The following is a 23,269-nucleotide window of genomic DNA, read 5'->3' on the forward strand; positions in this document are numbered from 1 at the left end:
ACTGTGGTTTTATATGTTGTGTTTGTTTGTGACTTAATACTACGTCAGCGTTAAGTCGTGAATTTCATGTGGTTGATGCTGTGAAAGATGTATTTATTGGGTGTCTTATAGCAGTGTGTATATTTTATAGAATTTAAATGTTGCTTTTTGATGAATAAATATTTTTTAAATACGTTTGTCCCTCGCCTGTGTGTTTATAGCTCTTTCCCATTAATGCAAAAAAACATGCTAAAGCTACTAGTTTTAGTTGAGTATACTTTGGAAGTTCCTGCATTATCCCCATTTACTATTAAAGCTCCCCAAAAGCAATTAGGGGATAACATCCATTTTACTCATGGCTTTAAATCTGCCCTTTGGAACACCAGGTACAGACCACTAAACGGTGGATCAGTCCAAATGGCCAATAACCGCTGTTAGATCAAAGTGATCCTTTAAAAAGCCAGTCAAAGGGAAGAAAAAAAAAAAACCACATTAAAACCACGCAATTTTTGTAAGCAGTTCAGTCCCCAGAGCAAACAATTCTTGGGTGGATAGCGGCTCAGCTGTAACTACACATTCAAGACAGTTCTATACCAACAACGTACTTTAATATGGGTTAATAATCTGGGACTGTTGCCTAAAGAGACCACGTCTCAGCAGATCACATTGCACAATAAAATAGCAGGAATATTATCAAAATCCTCTTGATACCAACTGAATTCAACACTGGACCAATACAGCCTTTATATACGCTTTCAAACACTACACGTTGCTAGGGACACCAGCGCGAGGGCTTGTAAATTGGCAAAAAAAACCTGCGGATTTACAGCAGCAAAATCTGGAAAAATAGAATTTGTAAATTCACTAAAAAAATAAAGCTAGCATGCACTCACATGCAGGAGATGATGCGATCGTAGGTAAACGGAGGAGCCGTCAGCTGGACAAAGAAGCAAAATTCAGCAGATTTTACAACAGAGACTATTAAATAAAAATGTAAAGGGACCGCTCAGCTACCATATGCATTAAAGTGCGTGCTGTCGTTTCTGACCGTGTACAGAAATTATATATATATATATATATATATATATATATATATATATATTTATTTTTTTTAACTCAATGCTTTTGAGTAAATAGGTATGATACCAGACAACCAAGTGCATATAAGTTTATTATAGAATTAATGCACCATTTCCATAGTCTAAAGGTTTGGTCAGTGTAAATAGCTGTTAAAACAACGTTTTGTACCTATTTAAAAAAAAAAAAAAAACTACAAAAATTTCAATGTTTTTAAATATTTACAAATATTTTGAGGTATCCATAAAATAAAGTGTGGCTTGTGGGAGTTTACAAAAACATTCAAAATAAATTTGACTTAGAACTGCATTATAACAGCCACAAATACTGTTCATATATATAAAAAAAATTAAAAAGTGCAAACAATCCTTTCAATACAATGGACTTAAAAAAAAAATATTTATTTGCTTGTTGATGTTTTTTAGTGGTACATGCCATAATTTCAAAATGAGCAACAAAGAAAAAAGGACTTTTTCTTGCTAAGTATAATAAAATGCATAATTCACTTTGTATGAAACTGAAGAGTCTTAGAAAAAGTCTTTATATACATATATAAATATCTTTTCCCCCCCAAATATACTGAAAAAAACCCCAAACCCTATTTTAGATGCCATGGTTTTTCCCATTCTGAGTTTTGCGAGGGGTCCGATTCTGGCACTTGACTGTATGAATTTAGAAAATAATTTCCGGGCAGAGTCTGGTTCGCGAGAAATGGGGTACATTGCCGGAAGAAATGTCTGATGAGTGAGGACGTTGAAATGGTTGAGCTGTTGGGAAATGCCCAGCTGCGTGTTGGGATATTCCTGGAAACCACTCAACACTTCGTCCGCGGCGGGTGTGCTGTTTTCTGCGGCAGCGGAGCCCGTGGTGGAAACCGGAGTTACCGGATGAAGCTCAGTTGGGTCGGGATTTGGAGTTGGGTTTTGTGCTATGCTTCCTGTAGCCTCGGGCTGAGATGTCGCTATAAAGTCTGGCTGCTTAGTACCCTCCAAGGTGTGAGGTTCAAGTTTGAGAGAATCTGTGCAAACTTCTATCTGCGGTGTCTCGTCCTCCGAATCCAGAGACATATCTTCTTCCTCCTTCACATCGGTTTCTCCAGGAGCCTACATTAAAAAGAGAACGCCCTGAATTTATAATGTTAAAAACCCTACTCACTCAGAAGACTTTCCGAGATCAGCATGCTGGCATCTTCAATCATTTGTGGTGCCGTGAGGGACCTTTGGGGTGAAAGTTGGCAAAAAAACAAAAACAAAACAAAAACATTGCTATTGATGTCCCAGCTTGCTTCCCAATGGTTCGTTGCAGGATAAAGCCTGGATGTTAGTGGAGAGATATCTGGAAACCGCTGCACTTAATACAAAGCAAGCCAGCTGCTGATGCAATTAGAAATTAAAGGGAAACGACACTACAGTCTAAACATTTCAATTTATTTCATATTCTCTATGATTGAACATTTCCCTTTAATTTTCACTCACAACAAATAGAGATAAAGGGGTTAGTGAATCACAATATTAGAGTGGACTGACACCGACACAGCATTTCGGTTATTAAATAGTTTTTTCTGGGGGCTAACCTAAACATATGCCGTGCCTTCATGCGGTGGAATTCTACGCATTTTTACTGATTATTTTAGCTGTAACACCATTAAGTAGGTTTATGTCATCGAGCTGTAAAGCGGCAGATCCAATTAAGTTAGAAAAAGAAGTCACCTGTCAACCAGCGCAGAAAGATCTAGATGGCTCGCTGCTTGGAAAACAGAAAAGGGGCCATTAATTCATACAGATTTGGATACCTGTCTGAGTCTCTCCTCTCACCAACTGGGATAGGCAGTTTTCCTCAGGATTTGAACTACAGAAACCAACTTGGCTCGTAAAATTCCGCATAAAATCCTCCATTCTTGTGACCACAATCCCGTTGTCGGAATAATTGGGGAACAAGGAAGGATCCTTTTCTGTCAAAACGAAAGAGAACACGATGAAGCAGAGCATAGCCACGGTCCACGTTTACCAGACACGTTGACGGTTTTCACCTGTTAGAAAGAGAACGTGTCGCTGCTGGATGTTCTGGACCTGCAGCCGGATTAAACAGTCCAGCTCCGGAGCTTGTCTCGTCTTTGAATCGCAATTATGATACGAGAGAATCTCCACCAAGTGTTTCTTTTGATAGGTGTTTAAGAGAGTCAGAATATTCAGTGCGTTTGCATTTAATCTGCATGGGGCGGAAAAAAAAGGCAGAATTAAATAAGTATAAAATAAAAGACGACGACAACGTTACGAAGAAAAAAAATAAGACGCCTCACCTTCCCAATTCCTTGAGTTTCTTTTGAAATTTACAATGAATCTTCCACTGCCACTTCGCAGCGATAGCTATTTCTTCCAGAAACGCGAGGAATTTTTTCAGTGCATCTGTGGAGAAAAAAGGAAACATTTGGTTATTGTGATTTTATTTAGCGAGTTTAACCGCCACATTGATTAATATATTAAAATTTCGCCGCTTTAGGAAAGCCGACAATTTACCAATCACAAGCTTTGCTATTTCCGCAGCTTGAAGACTAGAATGAATAATGATATGGCTATTTTAATAGAAAAAAAGGGCTAATTTTTAAATTTGCCATATTACATATAGAAAATAAGTAATATTTTAGACTGGTAAATTCTTACCAACTGTCATGGTTTCAGGATTTAGCACCGTTTCATCAGACACGACAAACCCCCCGGAGACAAACAGTTCGTTGTAAGTGTAGTTTTTCAAATCATCCAGCGAGTCGATGCCAGCAAAACTCACACACGGCAGCTTCTTCAGCGTTATTAAAGACGGTATCTGTCAACGAAAAACGGCGCAGTTCATTAAAACGTTCTGTGGCCGTCGCATGAATCACTCAAAGAACGCTGGCTAAGAGACAGATTAACCAAATCGATGCCATTTTTATTGTACAAAGCTACTTTTTTCAGATTTGCTCATTATGAAACACATCAGGCCCCCGATTCACATTGTCTCTTACCTTATGAATGAAGTGAGCGATGTCTTCATTCTGAATAATTATTAATAGTTTATCTGAGGACACGCTGCACGACAGAAACGTGTCCGGATGGCATTGCGCATTGCCAAGTTGCAGAAGATAGTCCTAAAAATAGAAGCAAAAATGCAGTTAATGCTCTATAATGAGCCTTTTCTTTAACTTTATGCATTTGGGTCACCCTGATTTAAGTTTCCATCTTTCATTTGAATTCACATTCCCATGAAAACTATAAATGTACGGTCTGAACACCCTATAAGGCTATACCTTACTTTTTACAAGCTTAATAAAAAGGTGAAATAAACGGATTGAGATTTTTACATTTCACAGGTTTTTTTGTTTTATGTAATTAAACCCTCGTCTCAGAGCAACTTCCGCTGTAGAGCCCGTGCCACGCTGCATTCACACACATTATATACTTGAAGTCAAACTTAAAATAAGCATGAAAAAAAGGATTTTCGTACTTTAGCGTACACCCAAAAAATATATTAAATACAAAGAAGAAACGTACCCTTATTTCCTCACAAACTGCATTTTCTTCCTCTGCGTGAATGTAAAATTTGATGACATTTTTGTTCACGTGCGTGAATATCTTTACCAAGTTGTTGAACACCTCGGGGTGCATTTGGCTGATCACGTCCACGAGGGCCGTTTGCGAAGCAGACAGTTGTTCCGGGACGCTCGATATGGGCTTTTCGCGAGCGTCCGCTTGGATGTCATGGACTGGAGCACTATCCTTGTCCAGGGCATGTCCTACAGCAAGGTCGTGCTCAGTGTCTTTGGAGAATGGCTTAATATCTTCCCTTTCGGCTCGATAAAAGTGATGTGCATTCTGAGAAGCATCTGTTCCGGGTTGAGGTTGACCACATTCAGCGTTTTCTCGTAGGTGTTCTGAAACCTCTGGCTCCGTTTTGATTTCAGTGTCTACGTTACAATGCACTCGCTCTCTCGGGTTACTACAGGAAGCAACTACACTGTCTAACTTTTCGCGTAGATCTTCTACATACGCGTCCACAGAGATGTTGGACGCCTGCTCGGTCAGCCAGTCGGAAAGTCTGGCGACGCGCTCGTCGGATGAGAGCAGGGGCGCTGGTGCTTGGCCGGTATACTCCACGTCTTTCTGTTTTAAAACCTTGTGAAGGCTCTCAGAGAAAGTTCTGTAGGCGTCCATTACCGCATTCTCAATTAGACCATTGTCTTTGTGCTTCGCTTTGAAGTGCTGCTCCCTCTTTGGCGGCGTTGCGGAGTGCTCCCTGTAATTGCCTTTGAGTCTTAGTGTCTTGCTCCTTTCTTTCCTGTTGTCCTGAAGCGACGAGGAGCTGGCACTTCTCTGCCTCCTCCTGTGCAGCGCCCTCGGATCTCCGGGGGGAGCACCTCCCGGGGACACAATCTGTTCTTCTGAGATGGCCAGGCCTGCAGCAAAGAATAAAGCATGGACAGCGGTCAGCATGAGAAGCTCCATGTGGTTATACCACAGAGTGGTTTATGGTATTGTATGTTTAGCTTATGTAGAGTATTTTGCTGTGGATACATATCAAATGGCTATTCACTAAAGAGGTTATTTGCACCACAATGAAATCTGCTGGCGCTACATGAATAAAATGAAAAGATTCCGTGAAAACACGATGAAACATCTGAGGGATACCTATATCTTCTTAAGTACCACTAACCCACCAAGCGAAAGCCCAAAGGCTGCTAGCCAGACGATACTAGTATGGAGGACTCGCAGCCTGAGGAGTCTCACAGACGCTTCCACTTAGTCAAAGACGTTAACAGAAAAATAATTCACAGTGTATTTAATACACACAAGCAAGCTGTTCAAGAAAAAACTTCCATAAAACAGATGAAACGAAGAGCTGAAAAACTAAAACACGTGGAAAAGGATGTTAGACGCGCCATTCCAAGCCTTCCCGGAAGTGATAACACCACAGCCTTGAAGCTAAAAGATAAATGTTGGACGTTTAGCGTTAATTAATAAGCAGATCCAAGATGTTTCAAAGATTTCCTCCCTATAATACCAGCATCGGTCCTGGAAACCCAGCGCTGCAAGGCACTGAAGGAGTCGCGTGTGTTTTGGCACAGAATCCTTAATTGCCGATTTTTCCTAATGTACCAGTTATTAGGTCTTATTCTGATGTGGAATTTGTGATATTTTGGGTGAGTTTTCCTGGCTCAAACACCACACTGAGCTGCTGTTTCCCATAGAAAGAGGTTGGATCAGAAGACCTGGCTTGTAATCAGAGTTCCTGTTCGTCCTGATGGTGTTCACTGGGGTCTTCAGGGACCTTGCTTTGTGCGCAGGAACGCAATCATGCCCTCCCCAAACCGGGCCACAAAGCCCCAGGCCATTATTACCCCTCCATCAATCTTTACAGGCGGCGCTATAATTCTGGTAGGTAGTGATCTCCGTGTGATCCGCACACACAGATTCGACTTCCAAGTAGCGGAGTGCGATTCATCACTCCAGAGAATGTTTGAGATTGCACATTTTAGTGAAAACAGGTAATGAGTGGTCAAAAAAAAATAAAATAATAAAAACAAACAAAAAAAAAAAAAACACAATGCATCCAAAACCAAACTGAATGCCTTATTTTTTTCTCCCAGTCGGATGATCAATTTAAGGAGGTCAACGACCAGATAAAGCACAACAGAGTAAACTCATCTCAGCTAAAAAGCGAACGTCTTGCATTGTGACCTTTCATACAAGGTAAACGCACACAAAGCATTGCATTTGTTTAATGTTTCGTGTTTGCCATCGTATCCTACCTGTGATCGGAATAAGTTTCCAGTGCATTCCAGACTCCGTGTTACTCGCAGCAGAGCTCTGGCGGTAGAGGCATTCAGTTGGAGTACTGGGGCAAGGACTGAGGCTTTCAGAAGGTGGCTCCTAAAACACAGACAGAAAAAACAGGCAACTAATAGAAGTAAGGATGAATCAATTCATTAGTGATTTAGCCCCTATCTTCCTCTCAAGGCCATCAAGGGGAAATCATTAAAACATTTGTTACACGAGGGTAACCAAACCTCATGTAACATACTTTAGACAGATTGAGGGCACTCAATGTCACCAAGGGACGTCACCTTAACCAACAAAGAATCCCCATCGTGTCAGCAAATGCCACTTCTCCCAACAAATCCAGTAAAGCCACATTATCAGACTAAGATCCCCCCTATCTCATTGTAACGGGAAGCCGTCACCAACCATACGGACTTCGTGTTCCTCGGGCCTACAGAGCTGGGGTGGCAGAACGTGAACCCTTTCACATGGAAAGGCAAATGGTCTCTGACCGTATAAAGAGTTGTTTCTTCTTACCGCACTTTCTTCAATGATCATTTCTTCCCCAGGCTGAAAGGTGTCATTTGTAGGCGATGTCAAAACGGCTGGGCTACTTTCTCGAGGCTCGAGGCTTTGTGGTCCGCATTCTCCATAGAATTTGTTTTCGTGACGCCTTGCGATGTCTCTGTCCGTGTCATGCGTGGAGGGAACGTATTCACTGTTCTGAAAATTCTCATGGTTTTTATTTTCACTTTCTCCATCAAACACTTTGTTTAGACTGTCGGTTAGTGAAGAGTTAAAATAAGTGTCCGCCAGGCAAGACAGTAGCGCTTTAACACAGTCTGTTGAGTCATCAATCGGGGATTCAGGATTCTCCTGGCGCAGGTCCGTGTCTTGTCCGCCAAGCGCAGAGATAAAAGAGGACATTGAATGTGTATTTTCAGATGTTTCACCTTGGAGGATATACATGAATGGTTTATATTAACAAATAAATACTATTTATTCACATTTCTGTATAAAAGTTTGTAGTAGACTCCTACCGTGGTCTAGAAACATTGTCTCAAAGGAAACATCTCATAGGGTAATATGTATTTAGATATGCAGCATATTATCCAATAGCCAGAAAAATCACCCTACATTTTTTATTCCTAATATCAGATGAAATATATATAATATATATATATTTTTTTTTATTATGCTGGTTTAAACCAGTTGTAGTTTCTGCTTATAATATGTTTTCAGGCAGCTGCATATTAGCCTTTCTTATGAGTTCTCGCTTAGTTATTTTAGCTCTAATCTACTAGACAAACACCCCGACTCCTTATACTGCCTGTGGGGAACAATAGAATGGCTCGGTCTTTAGCACAGTCAGACTAATGAAAGTCCATGGAGGAACGGACTTCATTAGCGTTACCATAAAGCATCAGTTCAGTGTGGTGTTTGAACCGGGAAAGTCACCCAAAATATCAGATGACTGACAACAATGGCGGCTCCAGATCAAGGGAAACTATTGGCACAAAATGTAAAAAAAACACAGGTTTTTGTCACCAACCGAAATTACTGTATCCAGGGCTGGGGGGTAATTACTGTATCCAGCAATAGATTTTAAGCCCAAGGAGAGTTGTTTTTAATGGAACTTCCTCTTGAAATATTAGTTCATGAAATGCACCCATATTATTAAGTGCATCAACAGCAAAATAAAGATCCTTAATTATCAGCCATGGGTTAATACAAGAAACTAATCCTTCTAACCAATGTAGGAAGCCAATATAAAAGAAAATGGAAAACTAACTCCACTTACAGTTTTGATGAACGTCCTCAGTTTTTTGGTGTTTCCACTCGTTCTCCTCTCCACTTTCAAGTTTTCTTTTGAGCCCACTCACTGAAACCTCAGCTGCTTCAGGATTGCTATACGCATTCTGTTTCCTACTCTGAATTAAGTTAATTAGACCCGTTATCTTGTCCAAATCATACTGATCCGAGTGATCACCTACTCTTTGAGGGCCACTTTCAGCAGGGGACGCCAGTGCAGAACCTTTTCGGCTAAGCGGCTTTGGGCCTTCGTGGTCTTCCTCTATAGGCTCGTAGTCAGACACCGGACTAAACTGCTGGAACCTTGAATGTTCCCTACTTAACTCTTGTGCTTTATCCACCGTCAGCACATACGCCTCAGGTCCTAACATATATTTACGTAAATCATCCTCAATGCGGCTTTTATCTCTGGGAGCCAGATAAAGACTTTTTTTGTAATCCAGGCGAGAGTCGTATGGCTTTGGGACATACTCTTTGTATTTATAAGATCCCTCTGCCTTTCTTTTAAGATATATACGAATGTGTTTTTCAACTACCATGTTTAACTCGGCAGAGGTATCTCCCTGGCTCTTGTGGAGAGCCATGCGCATAGCGGACACAAAGGTTGTTAGGTCTGGCATGATTATATTGTTGTCTGCTGTGACGGTTGAACCCTTCGAAAAGTGTGAAGCTGGTGGGGAAAAAAAAAAAAAGACAATGAACGCAATTATTAAATGTACTTAAGGTAAAAATAAATCAATAAATGACACAAGCAATGGTAACTAATCTCTTAGAACCTGAAGCGACGCAGACATTTGTCCACTACAGAATAAGAGAGTATTTACAGAACACAAAACCCGCTGCAAAGGCTTCACAGGCCTCCCTTAGACAGCGCGAATCATTCTGAATCAGGAGCGCACGGAAGGTATAAAATAAATGTATTATTTCAGGATGACAACTAGCAAGACGAAAGAACCACGAAGCGCACTCACCGGGTGTCAGGGTTTCCCGCGACTCGGGGTAAATAAACAGCGCATGAAGGGCGCGGGATTTGCCGCTCTGGGAACCTACAACGAGAGCATGTGTTTCAGCAACATTTTCAAATGCAGGAGTGACGGAGGGATAGTAAAGCCGTACTAGAATGCCCTAGAATTAAATATTTAAGGTGTGATGAGGTCATGCTTAAACCAGTACTACATTTTTAGGATGTCTGAGGTCCACACGTTCTTTCGTACGATGTGTATTGCAGAGAAACAAAGTTGTTACTTTTAGAAGGGCAGTTATTCTGCTGTCTCAGAGATATAATCCACCGCTAGAAAACAGATGGCTGGCATATAGTATTTTTTATAATCCCTTTTTAGTTAATTAAAATTTTAAAAAAAAATACCTACTATACGATGATGTCATTTGTGATGGGAAATACAGAAATAAAAATCCTTTGTCTGCCAAGGGTTTAACCAATGCCTGTTTAAAATCAAAACATAAGATGTTGAAATAAGTGAAATATTTGATAAGATAAACCACATGTTTACGGCCGGAGCTTTTTAAACAGACAGACATTCTGACTACCCTGTATCTGCGTAAATAACCTTGCAGGGCCCTCTTTACCTAATCTATAGCGCTGAAATAGCTGTTTAAATTGTTGGGGCTATATATATATATACACATAAATAACCGATAATAAAACACTAGGGGTATTAATATTCTAGACACACAACATGCTGCACTGAGGGAAAAACAAATAAGCTGCCGATGGTTCTCCACGTACAATTAGCGCGATCAAACGCAATCAGTTTAAAGAAAGGGGACTCACCAGTTTTTCCCTATCGAGTTTCTGCAGCAAACTCTGCAAGTGGTTTCCAGTCCGTGTTTTGTCACAAACTTCATAGAGACGACTGAATATTCCACCAACCATGACTGTTAAAGCGCAACATGTAATTATAATGAAAAAGAAAGCATTTAAGTGAAGTAGCTGCATATGCCTTACATACAAGCGGTGTTTTGCCGCATCTATTTCACTTGGCAAGCGACACAAAACACCATCATATCCGAATGCTTTGCACGCACACTGCATGTGTTGAAGATTAAAATACAGCTAAATAAGGCTGTGAACCAACGCTTAGTTCTGGTTTACTTGCCATCTCCAAATACTTCAGGGACTACTACAAGAAATTACGCACCTTCCTTTGGCTTGTTGTGAGTTTCTTTACAGAACAAAATTGATGGAATTTTCTTTTTTATCTGGTCAAGTCGCACAAGAATTTCCAGGTCCAGCTTCTCAGGTCTTAGATATAAGGAAAAAAAAGTTAAAAGAATGGATTTGTTTAATACTCCGGAAACACTTTTTTTTTTAATCCGCACTAGCCAAATGAGATTTGCTTTAGGTGGGCAAACAGACATACCGCTCATCTGCGGAAAATGTTAATAATTGGAGGCAACATGTTCGCGGAATGGAAGAATCATTAAGATTTCAAAAGGGCATCGGACCGGCTTGTTCAATGCTGGTTCGGCAACGAGGGTTCAACATCTATAGCAACAATAAACTGGCTACAACGTCTTCCAGCATTTATTAGTTCTGTGCTAAACACTACAGCTTGCAAGAAATACCTGAGAAATCAAACATACTCACAATCTGTATGGGAAGAAGGGGCCGTTCATGGATTTAAAAGATGCATAGCACAATAGTTTCCCTTTACTAAGAAGCTGTCCTCTCCATAATGTAAAGATGCTCCTGTCTGAAGAAATTCTAACATTAGTTCCAGTAAATGTCGTATAAGTTATCCAGTAGAAAACAGCCAGCACTTACAATGAGTCTCGATAAACTGAAATAACAAATATTTCATGAAAAGGTGCGAAGCGGAATACGCGTTTGAGAAAGTAGTACGTACCATTGCTCCTGTCAGCGTTGAAGTTTACAGTTCTAGGAAAATAAAGAAAAGCAAATAGTTTTTCTGCTCCAACAAAAAGTCTTTCGGTCAATTGGTGTGTTATAACGCACAGTACCGACTACAATATTAACTTTCCAAATGCTGCAATCATCACGTACTCCAAACATGTTTAGGACACGAAACACCCAGCCAATAGAACAAACGTTTCTCAATTATTTACTTACCCCGAGACGGACGGCTGTCTGTGCATCATGTCTTCCTGATAACCAAAGGACACAACTGCATGCGGGCAAACGTGCCTCGGTCTGCTACGGATCTCGTCGACGGCGTATTCATAGAAGTAATACTACAGACAGGAGAAAGAAACTCAGAATACTACAGATTCAGCCTTTATAGAACCCGGTAACCCCTAAAGTTATATTTCTATATACAAAGATAAAATATGGTTAGTTTTATCTTGCTGGCTTCAGCATCGAATTTGTAATAATTCCATTTAAAAAGGGGTTATCTGTTTAAAGGATGTTAAACTTGTACTTTAATAAAGCCATGTTTTGACCCTGTAATATACAGAACCTGAAAACGGGATGCCTGCTCCGGGTTTTAGTTATTTTATATACCAGAACGCTGTTAGCGGGTGCATGTAAAATATAATATAATTAAGTGTAAGAATGAGACAGGCAGGATTATATGCATATGTCTGCTGTTTTAGCAAAGCATATGACTAAAGTACAAGCTTAGGAGAATGCCTACAATTGTGATCTTTTTAGATCTCTTCGAGGCAGGACAGGAACAGTTCTAGCTCATGAAAGGTGAATCTGTGACGGCATATAGCCAACGACCCACCAGAAGTGTTTGGCTTTTGTCACTTTTTTTATTCATGACAAACACAAGATAATTAACTACAAAGAATTGAATGAGACGCCCGTTTTTAAGATACAGAAGCAAAGTCTACCATGGTACGTGTTGGCTATCCAGGTAACCAAAACGTTTTATGATAAAAGTGTATGGATTGAGATGCCGCATACTTATAACAGCGAGTCAAGTCTATGAATAAGCGTTTAGCTTGCAGGTGATTGAAATGATGTTTGCATTGAGATGGAGAATACGTGTACAAGTACCTGAGTACGTTCAAACGCTCTGTAACTCAGCAACGAATTCACCGTGTTCATGTTCTTTAAGACATGGCATTCATGCTTAGGGGCCGGATCCGAGGCCCAAGACCCACCATGGGAGTCCATCTGATTATTCCGCACGTTGTCGTAAATGTATTTAATCTTTCCCTATTATGCAACATTGGAAACAAAAAATTAAGTGGGGAATACCGACTGAAAGCACAACGTACACCTACACTACAAAAAATGTACTAAGGCAACAAGAGTGAGTACTCAGAGAGTACTCAGAGTGAATTTCTGGATAAAGCACAGAGGCCAGCGCTGCTACAAACCACTGGTGTTATTTGCCCCTTGGACATTACAGACGACCTTCAGACAGGCCCAATCCTCTAATGACTAAGGACCCTAAGCAGCTCCTTTCACTGCAACATCTGTTCCTTCAATTAGCCTAAACATCTAAAAATAAAAATGCACATCCGTGTTTCTTCAACATCCTCCATGACAACGGGTGCCGTAGAGCTTCACTTTTGAATCAGGTTCCTTTGCTTACAGCGAGAAGGGTTTTATATAGAAATGATTTTCTACAGACAGACAGACAGACATCGCTATTCTGACTGCTCATAAAGATAAAAAGAGAGCCAGAAAAATACACAACAAACAAGAAAAGTACTTATTTACACTGAAAATAATTTACAGGCTCTTCACACAACTCCGTTCAAGCTATTTACCTTGATTACTTTAAATATGAATATATTGCCAGCCAGCCCTGCCTCTAAGGGATTGGGCTGTAATAGATCAGCAAACTTTGAGAGATACACCCCTGTGGGAAAGAATATATTGATCAATCAACAGAAGAAATCATTAAACCAGACAGCATTTTAGAAAACTAAACACACGTATCGTATGCAGACTAACAAAAGTCCTCGCACCTTAGATTTCTGAAAGTTGGGATATTTATTATAAAACCCAAAGGCATTCATTATCTATGCTGAAGGTAAACTAATATAATTCAGAATGTCTTTCTATAACTGCCCAGACTATGAAAAGGCTTCTTTTTGCTCCCAACATGAAATCTTTTCCATTAGCCTTGGAGGACGTCTCCATGTTGTCTTTAAAATTCTATGGATGGTAAGATCTGTCAGGGCCGTTTATGATCACAGGAAATATTAGAGAACCCCTAAGATATAAAACAATGTATCCAACGGCCATTCCTGACCCAGGAAACCCAACCATGAAGTCTTCTCCTTACCCATGGACGGCTTCCCAAGGGTAGTCAGTCTAGAATGCCCCACATGTAGTCCTCTTTCTGACATACTGTGCACCTAGAATCAATCACAAATATACCAGTAAGTGAAAATAAGGCCTCCCCGACATAAACCACTCCGATACCCTGACACGTTTAATCTTTAAAACCCGTTATATTCTTGTCAGCAGCAGAATTAAGAGCTTTACAGTCCCGGGGGCAAATTTCTTGAATCCTCATCACCCTTTTCAATGTCCAATTTTAAAACGGGACGCTAAATTCCCCACCAAAAATCCTCTACTGCCTCCTGATGCCGCAGTGACACCGAGTAAGGATGTGGAGTCACAGGTTTAGTCAGAAAGGATCAGCGAGGGACAAGAAAGACAAGATCCATCTGCTGCCGGCATGTGGGGGTTAGAACACCCAGGGCCAGTTGGCAGCTAACTTTATATACCAGCAGAATATCTTCAGGCAGACATTCTGATGCTAATTTGTAGGAGGAATTATTTTCCCACGGACAGCACAGCTGTAAGATCTTCCCAAATACTTCTGCAAACTGAAAGATGGGGCAAATGGGGCCATTATACCTCCTAACACCTCTACGAAAGGAAGAAGGCGGCAGGGTATGGTATAGTTTTCTCACGCGTGGAAGACGCGTCTCAACATGAAGACCAGCTGCTTCCTTCTGAACCTCAGCAGGAGTCGGTCTCCATCTTGCAAAATAATTTTGCCCGATGAGGACCGTTCATGGCTGAATGTTTTGCTTTCAGTTGTGCTTATTGTGCGTGCACGATGCGGCTCCCAAGCGCCAGCCTAACATCTCACCAGCGTAGGATTTATTTCAACATAAGGTACACGTTATGCGAAATACAGATCGATAGATAGATAGATATATATCTATCTATCATCTCTATGGAATTCCCCACATGCAGTCCATTCCTACACAGCAGCAGTCACGCCGGTGCGTTTCACATTGACCGTTAAGTTTCTTGGTCCAAGAATAAACTATAGGCATTGCCTCCTATTTTAAACGGTATATTTATCCGAGCATAAAATGTGTTTGACTTGCACCAGAACAGAATGGGGTTTAGCACAAAATGTAACACTGGGTGTTACGCTGTTTTTACGAGAAATGTTAGCACGTTACTGGATTTTTTTGGCATGTTTAGCCAGTTGGTTGGGAGACAGTACCATGTGGAATATTGTCATTTCCAGGGCTGGGGGTACCTCGCTCATTAGTTTCCTTATCTAGGAGCTGGGTGGAGGTGGAGGGAGAGACTTTATACATACAGGTCCGTGTTCTCCACTCCCCACACAAGCGGAGAGTCATGCATTGGGTGCTCATTACATTGGCAAATTCTACACTTGGACTTCCTTATGCTTTGTGTAACAGTCACACTTTAAAGAAATTGCCAACGTAACCAAGACTTCTAATTTAGCCGCTGGCTACTTTTGCTGCAGCTATTGCTTCCCCCCCCCCCCAAAGCAAAGACCTCTTAAAAGGAAAAAGATGATCGTAGGCAGGGGTGCCTGGAAATGTATGCAACTCTTAGAAGAGTACTACAAGGGTGCGATTCGTAGGGCTTAGTCTTGACACTTTCAATTTCAGTATCCCGATATGCAACCATGTGCAATATGGGAGAATTATAGGCAAGAGATTTAGTGTATCTACTAGCAGAAAAAAATGCATTCATGTGAAAGCCAACTCGAGCACGTTCTCAAACATCTTCTGCCGGTACACACTACAAAGTTTTTAGGCAGTCCTCTCAATCTATAGACTTTGCGCCAGGAAAACTTATCAAAACATAGCATGCTTGTCCTGGAAAAGCCGCCGAGGACTTCTGATTAACCCAAGGATAATAAACCGCTCTTCATCAAAAAAAAAAAAAGGCCAGCGCACACACTATTTGGAGCAAATTTTTTGGATTAATAGAGAAAATGAGTTGTAATCCCAAAAATTTAAAAAACCCAGACACAAAAAAACTCAAGATTGCTGCAAAGTAAACTTTTAATTAAAATACTCCGGTCTCTCCTTACCTGCTCTTGATTAACCAAAAGAAACGCATAAGACTCGGCAAGCTCTTTATCTAGACGGCCTTCAATTTTCAACTCCCTTCGTTTCTCAGTAAACTAGAGAACGTGGGCAGGCGGGATGGGGAGAAAGACAAAAGGAGTTTAAGTATCAATTGGTTGCAATTTTCCTTGTTGGTTGCATTTTCTTAAAATAGAAATACGATACTTTTAACTTCATTTCCCCACGTACATCTCACTCGTTATAAAGTTTCCAATAAGCTAATTTTACCAGAACTACATTCATCCTAGATTTCCTTTAGACTTTAACCGGTTGATTCTACATGCAAATGGTTCCTGTTTACAGCTCAACATCATATAAAAAGTAGGATAGTAGCGAGGATACCGTTGGGTTGAAGTAGCGAGAGACTAAGGATAAGATTCAGATCCCTGACCGATGTCCAGAAGTGATTGTAAGCGATTGCTGCACCATGTTCACTAACCTCTTTCTCCAAGAATTCATTATGAACCAGTCGGGCACATTTGTAAGTGAAATTTGCCTTGGAGTTTGCATCCAAGTATGCCGAGTGAAGAATTTTCAAAATCTCTTCAAACTCCCGAGAGTCAGAACTAATTAGTTGAGCTAAAACGAGGGAAAAAAAAAAAATAATAAAAATAGTGTTACTGGCAAAGTACCATTTCTGAACAGATCACGCACCAAGCTAAACGAAACGTGACCCTTAAAAGTACTTTCCTGGCATCCCTGGTTAAGAAACTCAGGTCCACGCAATGAAATTGACAAAGCGAAACGCATATTGAAAGAGTTTATTTTACCTCCGCCGTACATAAAAACATAGATGCGCGTCCAATAATAGACAGAGTAATACACTTCCTCCCATGATTACATCTTCATCCATGGCCAGCGTTGAATGTCATTATTTCTCCATCAACTACGATTCACTACTGGACCGTCTTAATATTATCTGATACCTGTTCGCTGAATTAAATCATTACTTCCCATACGCATGCAGAACCGAAGCACTGACTCGATTTCAGGACCTCGTGGGAGGAGACTATATTGCACACGTAACTGAAAATACATAAAAATGCCAGGTCAACGGCTCTAAAAATTAGCTCTAGTGGAAAAAAGACATCACGATTGTGAAAAAAACTCTGAAATTGAGCATATGTTGGCATAATAATAAAAATCCAAACAGAAGGCAGGTTTTGCAAACTGGATATTCCCTGGAACCCAAGCTATTCCCAACAGGCATTTTAAGGGTTTCTCGCTAACATGGAACATCTCTGTTTCACCAATAATAACACTTATTGAATCCCAAAGTATTCATTTCACCACATTAAGGGTTCTTAATCACGTAAAATTAGAAAACCTGTAACTCTTCTGGGGATGAGATATGAGACCCTAATTACACGTTCTAAAAAGGCTAGCTAATAATTACTAAAAGAATACTCTAAATAGGAACAATTTTCTATGTAACCATAGAGTCAGAAGCTTCCAGTACAATATAATCTTATTTCACTTTGGACAAAAGCCAGGTATTTTTCCAAGTAGCAATAACTAGATCTTGATTGAATATTAATATTGGGCTCCAAACTATACCTCTAGAGCTAAAGAAAAAAATTCTGAATTCCATTTTAAAAGATATGCTTGAGCATCACACTTATCACATGCTTCCCATAGTGCATTTGTAAACCAGGCTCTATTGGGTAAGCACTGCAGCCCATTTTTGACATCTGCTGTATTAAATGTGAAAAAAAATCATGCCTTCTGTTCTTAAAAGGTGGTCTTAATGCCTCCTATGGTTACACACCCAACCTTGAGGGTTGAGGCAGCAGCCTAATCTTTTAAAAGACTATGCTTACACAGAACACAGGGTTCTGCGGGGGCGTGGTCTTGAACTCCTCAGAGCGTGTGAGCTCACTGCGCGGATTCTTTAAACAGCGATACACAAGGTGCTGTCCCGAAGAGGGTGCACACATCCTGCTTACAGGATAACTCTGTTCACTAGCTCGTACCACTACCTGACCCACCCAGGGGCCACTTCAGTGCCCGAAGCGTTAGTTTTCTCTATTGACCTCTCTTATCTCTGCTTTTTCTCGGGATCTGAAATCGTTTCCGAGGAGCTTCCTCTTGGGGTCGGGTCCCCGCGTTGCTCTCGTTGCCGGCGCAACCCATGCGCGGGAAGTCACTTCTCTCTGTCCCCGGCGCCTCCTCAGCCTGGGGAAGGCCGCCGCCATTTTGCGCAGCCGAGCCTTGCACGCCGCCTCCCACGCTGTCCTCCATGACTGGTTTCTCATCCTTCATTGTGTCGGCGTGAGCTTTATCAGGGCAGCCGCTCGACATCTTCTCACAACCGAGCACCCAGATCACGCGAGGATCCCGTGTGTGTATCAAGTATCCGCTGCGGGGGCGTGTACAGTGCGTACCCCGGTGAGGGGTAGAGATACACTGCGTCCGCGCTCTGATGGTCCGTTACTCCCAGTGAGGCCACCACATGCCCCCTAGCTTTCCCTCACGGCGCCATCTCGCAGCTTCCTCTTCGCCGCCTTCACTCTTATTTCTAAATGCGACCAACGGTGACGCAGTCGGAGGGCGGAGCCGAAGCTTGCAGAGGCGGAGCTGGAGGGTGGTGGCCAATAGGCGGCTGGTGCTGAAATCCTGTCAGGGACGAGCGCCATGTTGTGTCGCAGTGTGTCCGCAGCTCAGTGCGGTTCGCGGTGTTCACGTCTTTGGTGTGTGGCTGACCGGTGGTAAGACGGGGCAAGAGCTCTCCAGACATCGCAAGGGGATCCTCTGTCCAGAATAATTTGCAGGGAGGAGGTCGGGGTATGCACTGTGTCCATTTGTTAATAATATTTTATGTATTTCCAGGTATGCTGCTGGTGAATGGCTTCCCTGAGGTAAATCCGCAAAAAATTATCTTAGAATAATAAAATCGTTCAATAAGAATGATGTACGCAAAAATGTAATTTCATTGCCATCTGTTTAGGTCGTTGAAAGAAAACCCTTATTTTATCTTTTCCTTAAAGTCTGTTATTTCCAGTAAAAAATAAAGTAATTTGACCAAATATCACAATAACATCATGACAAGAGCCATGTTATTTGTTTTGCAGTTTTCTACGTCAATATCAGTCAAATTCTGCTGTGACTCCGGGAACTAGTCAGGTAACTGCGAGGAGGCAGATTTGGTATAGATTTCTATAGTTTTGGGGGGGAGGGGTGCAGCAGTTTGCCCTCAGTGGTGTTGATGTTACTTGCTTTGTGGAATAGACTGTCTTGTGCCGGTTATTTGCGATAATTTGTCCATCTTGGGTCAGCTTATGTTATTGGAGCATCCAATTTGAAATGGAGGCCGTTGATAAAGTGGTTTGAAGGTTATATGTGCTTGCAGATAACCCACGTAAATGAAAGCACGTAGGCTACCAACAACATGGAAAAGTTAAATATTAGTAGATTTAATATGCAATAATCTTTGTTGGGAAGATGTGGAGAAATCATCCCTAGATGTTCTCTGGTGTTAAGGGGATGCGATGCTGCAGCCATGTTGGTCAGAGTCGTCAAAATGGTGCATTTCCCCACGTTACACATGATTTTTTCTGGCTTCTTAGCCAGGTGATAGGCGGTGGAAACCAGAATTAAGTATAAGACATTTTGTAGATCTTTTCTCAAACAGAATATGGCGCAGCCCGCTGACATGTAACCTTGAAAATATTACCGTGGTTACTTTTAATCATTTTTATTATTCTTCATTGACAAGAATGTAAATAGTTTCTTTTTCAATTTGCGATGAGTCTATTCTGGTACCAGAGGTCAGTCTAAATAGGTTTACGATAGGTAGAAGAGGTCTAGAAAGGGGACCGATAAATTAGAAAATATATTATTTGGAGGTCAGATTACCCCTAAAGTCTGAGGCGATGCTATACTTAGGTGATTCCTCTGGGGCTGCCGCTACTGAAGTGCCCAGACTGTACGAGTTGTTCAAGGCGGAAGAAACATCTTAAATGGCTGTAGAAGAGATGAGCACCTCTTACAGGTAAGAGCGTCAGGCAGAAGATCTGGTCTCGGGCAATAGATTTTGGATGCTTAGAAAGTATGAGGTAACAAACCTGAAGAATAGTCGATGAGGCTTTTTAGACTTACATCTTCAAGCCATAATCAAGATGCTGCTCATGGTTCAGTTTGGTAAACCTTAACAAGGCAATCAGAAGCCATAACTGTTTTTATGGTTTTGTGCCATATTAATATACCTGATCAAAAACCATCATGAACCCGTTTAATGCAATGAATGAACAACGTGCCCCATGGTGGTGCAATAATGGAGTGTTAGTACCTACTTTAAAGCATGCATAGTTAGGTGATAGCAGTATCAACTTCAAGTGGACATTGTATGGCAAAGAATAGTATAAAGTATAGCAGCACTAAAAAGTTCGAACTATTGGGCGAAAGCGCTGTGAAGTGTAGTGTTCATACTATATAAGCAGCGTACTCGTGTTCCATAGGGGGCTGCGTACCTGTGAAGCTTTGGCTTGTTAGGCCGTACCTGGGTTCTCTGCCGGAGCTCTAGCAGACAGGCTGTAGCAGGCATACTCAAACGTGATAAAATGATGTAAGCTTGAGGAGCAAATACAGGCGCGCAACTTTTAAATGAATTTTTTTTTATTTAAAAAAGTAATTAAAACATTTGAAAAACTTGTGGCTGTGTGTCTTATGTTTCTGTGAAGAACCACAAACGGATTTTCGATGAACTGTGCTACACATGAGACTTGCTGCTCTTAAAAAATGAAGGAAAGTGGCTCAACCTTTCGATGATGGCGGCAATGCAAATTTCTGCCATAGACATGGATTGTCCTCTGGTGTCAAACCATTGTGAGCTGGAGGGAGGAAATGTATCTGACCGAGGATAACAGCAGCAGGATATAATAACCCAATATACAAACGTAGCTTTATTTACCAAGAGGCATTGACGCTGGGTCCTAGTGAGGCTGAGACCTGTTCAGATTATTACGCAGCTCAGGTGAAAAAGTCTGCCAAATCCTTGTGACATCAGTTACCGGGGGTTACAATGAGCAGCGTGTAACCTGCCAGATTCCCATCCCCCACCTAAAAATGGCAGCCTACTTTACATTTAACAGACAGCCATGACTCATCAACCAAAAATATTCAGACATTTAACTATTAAAGAAAACATGTAAATCCTTTATCACCTGCTCAAGTCAGATATCTAGAATGGACAAGCAATGCAGACTTACACATATGATCATTTATAGGTAGGATCTTAAATAAATGGAAATATTTACGGAACTGAAACAGTTTATGTATTTGGAATGCTGACTGGTGAGACCGTGGTCATCTTGGAACACGTAAGGAATACAGTCTAGTAACTGTTTACAAAGCATGGTGTTTCCAAGGTGTAAGTAGAGAAGAGAAACCTGCCTACGAAAACAGAAGACAATGTGTTTCAATCCGACAGGAAGAAATATTTTTGTCCAGGCTGGTGGATCTTTGAAAGCTTGATGAAGAAAAAAGGAATCTAGAAAAAAAAGTTGGAATCTAAAATTGACAAAATCATCTTAATAAATGTAGCCAGTGATATGTGTCAGATCTGATTAAAACAAGATAGTGACCTGGACGCTTTCTCGCCGTGCACCAATAATTGTATTTAATAACGTTCAAGCACCTCCCCTGCTGGAGATTACAGGTGTGTTGATAACGGCTTGGATATGGATTGTGTGATTAACATAACTGTGAGCCGATCCTGTTGTGACCAAGGCACATCTTGATGGAAGTCGGTAGGGAAATGTCCAAGTGGCGCAGAAGATGGTGCTGTTTTTGGCTGGAACTGGAGCATGACCCGAAGACCCGAACATTCACAAGTTTCATGGATTCTGAGACATGGAGGAGAACGAAATGTTTGCTGAACTCAGCTTTCTTGCATTATCCTGCTGCTGCTTCAGAATCTAAATGTGGCTCAATACTTCATGTTAGCCTGGGTGGTTTTAGAAATATACAAAGGAGAGTGGAGTCTAAAAAGATGGGGTCTCATTGATCATGCAATATAGCACATGTTACAGCACCATGCATTTGGAAAAGAATGCCACTGGGCAAGAAGACTTCCTTAAAGAGTTTGTTGATTCTCAATTTTTGATTCTCTCATTTTGTTTTTTCTTTTGAGAACAGCATTTTTGGATTTCACATTCATACTCGTGTTATTTGAATTCAGAATGTTTCAGAATTTTAAATTTTATTAACCAAATATCCAACAAAGGGAATAGAAGGGGAGCTGTAAAAAAATAACTTTAACCTTTAACCAGCATATACGCAGCACGCAGCCAAGCCTTCTTTGGATGCAAGGAAATCCAACTTTTCTGGTTTGAAGGTGTTGAGCACACGCTTGTCATGGTGAGTGCTGTAGAGAGACGACCGTACGTTTAGTCATCCCAGTGTCTGTGCTCCTTTTTGTTGGATGTCTGTGGGAGATTACAGCATGTGAGATGGATGAAATGCTCCATATCCGCAAAATGAAAAGCATCCCTTTTCTAATTTGATATTTACTTTATTTGGTTTGAATCGAAATGTAGTTTTCCTGCAAGCTTAAACTCAGGCATTTAAGGTTACTTATAAACAAATGCACGTTCCAAGAGGCTGCCCTTCCTGCAAATGGATGTCCTTTCCTTTCCAGACACTTAGGTGTAACTTGAATACCGCAAATAGTGGAATTGTGCCAAAAGGTACAAATATCCCACCTCTCTGCAGGGCACCGGTCTCCGGCGTCAGCAGTATTGAAGTGCCTTCTTCCACCTCGGTACAACCGTATTCTACTGCTATATAGTAATTGTGGCTACGAATCATGCTGGAACACATGTGGACTGGAGCAAATACACCTTAAATTTAAAATGGGTATATATCGCTGGTGCCCATGGTTACGGACAATTATCTCTACTATTCTCCACGGCTCTCCCGTCTGATGTAAGGGTGCTGGGTGGATGTCGTTCAGTGATGCAAGATGCTTTATGGTTACCTGGTGTTGCATCATGTCCTTAGGAGAACTTCGGGGAGAGCAGGGACCGTGTCAGCAAACAGTGTGAAGATGTTGCAATGGTTTTTAAAAAAAAAATTATATTAAAAAATAAGCATAAGGATACCTACAGATTATCTAAGGAATAATATAGTATGAATTTACCAAATAGATAAAGCTGTCCACTTTCTAATGGAAAATAATCGTGCCGGTTTGGGTTTCTGTTATCTTGCGGTGGGCATTTATAGTACTAATAAGCTATTACTGCTCTTTTGCAGTATTAAACAATATGAAGAGATTAAGATAAGTGTTATATTGCTGTTTATGCTGTGCCTCTTGT

At 41.1% G+C, this 23,269-nt stretch overlaps 1 protein-coding gene across 1 annotated transcript; it reads right to left on the minus strand.

Moving 5' to 3' along the window:
- Positions 1 to 872: 872 nt before the first annotated feature.
- LOC149271185 (protein TASOR-like) lies at positions 873 to 18,257 on the minus strand (the record flags this gene model as incomplete). Its single annotated transcript, XM_089507562.1, is given in 24 exon segments — positions 873 to 916; positions 1,782 to 2,149; positions 2,849 to 3,007; positions 3,086 to 3,264; positions 3,356 to 3,461; positions 3,717 to 3,876; positions 4,058 to 4,180; positions 4,584 to 5,485; positions 6,839 to 6,959; positions 7,386 to 7,741; positions 8,650 to 9,330; positions 9,632 to 9,706; positions 10,031 to 10,103; positions 10,453 to 10,556; positions 10,820 to 10,923; positions 11,269 to 11,374; positions 11,528 to 11,559; positions 11,752 to 11,873; positions 12,646 to 12,807; positions 13,368 to 13,459; positions 13,889 to 13,961; positions 15,920 to 16,012; positions 16,396 to 16,522; positions 17,971 to 18,257. Coding segments are annotated over 24 exon segments (4,649 nt in total), but the record flags the coding sequence as incomplete, so codon positions are not given.
- Positions 18,258 to 23,269: the final 5,012 nt, after the last annotated feature.

This window comes from Sceloporus occidentalis, unplaced genomic scaffold (genome assembly GCF_023333645.1).
Source record: "Sceloporus occidentalis isolate IW3139 unplaced genomic scaffold, rSceOcc1.0.p SCAF_540, whole genome shotgun sequence".
NCBI classification, from domain to species: domain Eukaryota; kingdom Metazoa; phylum Chordata; class Lepidosauria; order Squamata; family Phrynosomatidae; genus Sceloporus; species Sceloporus occidentalis.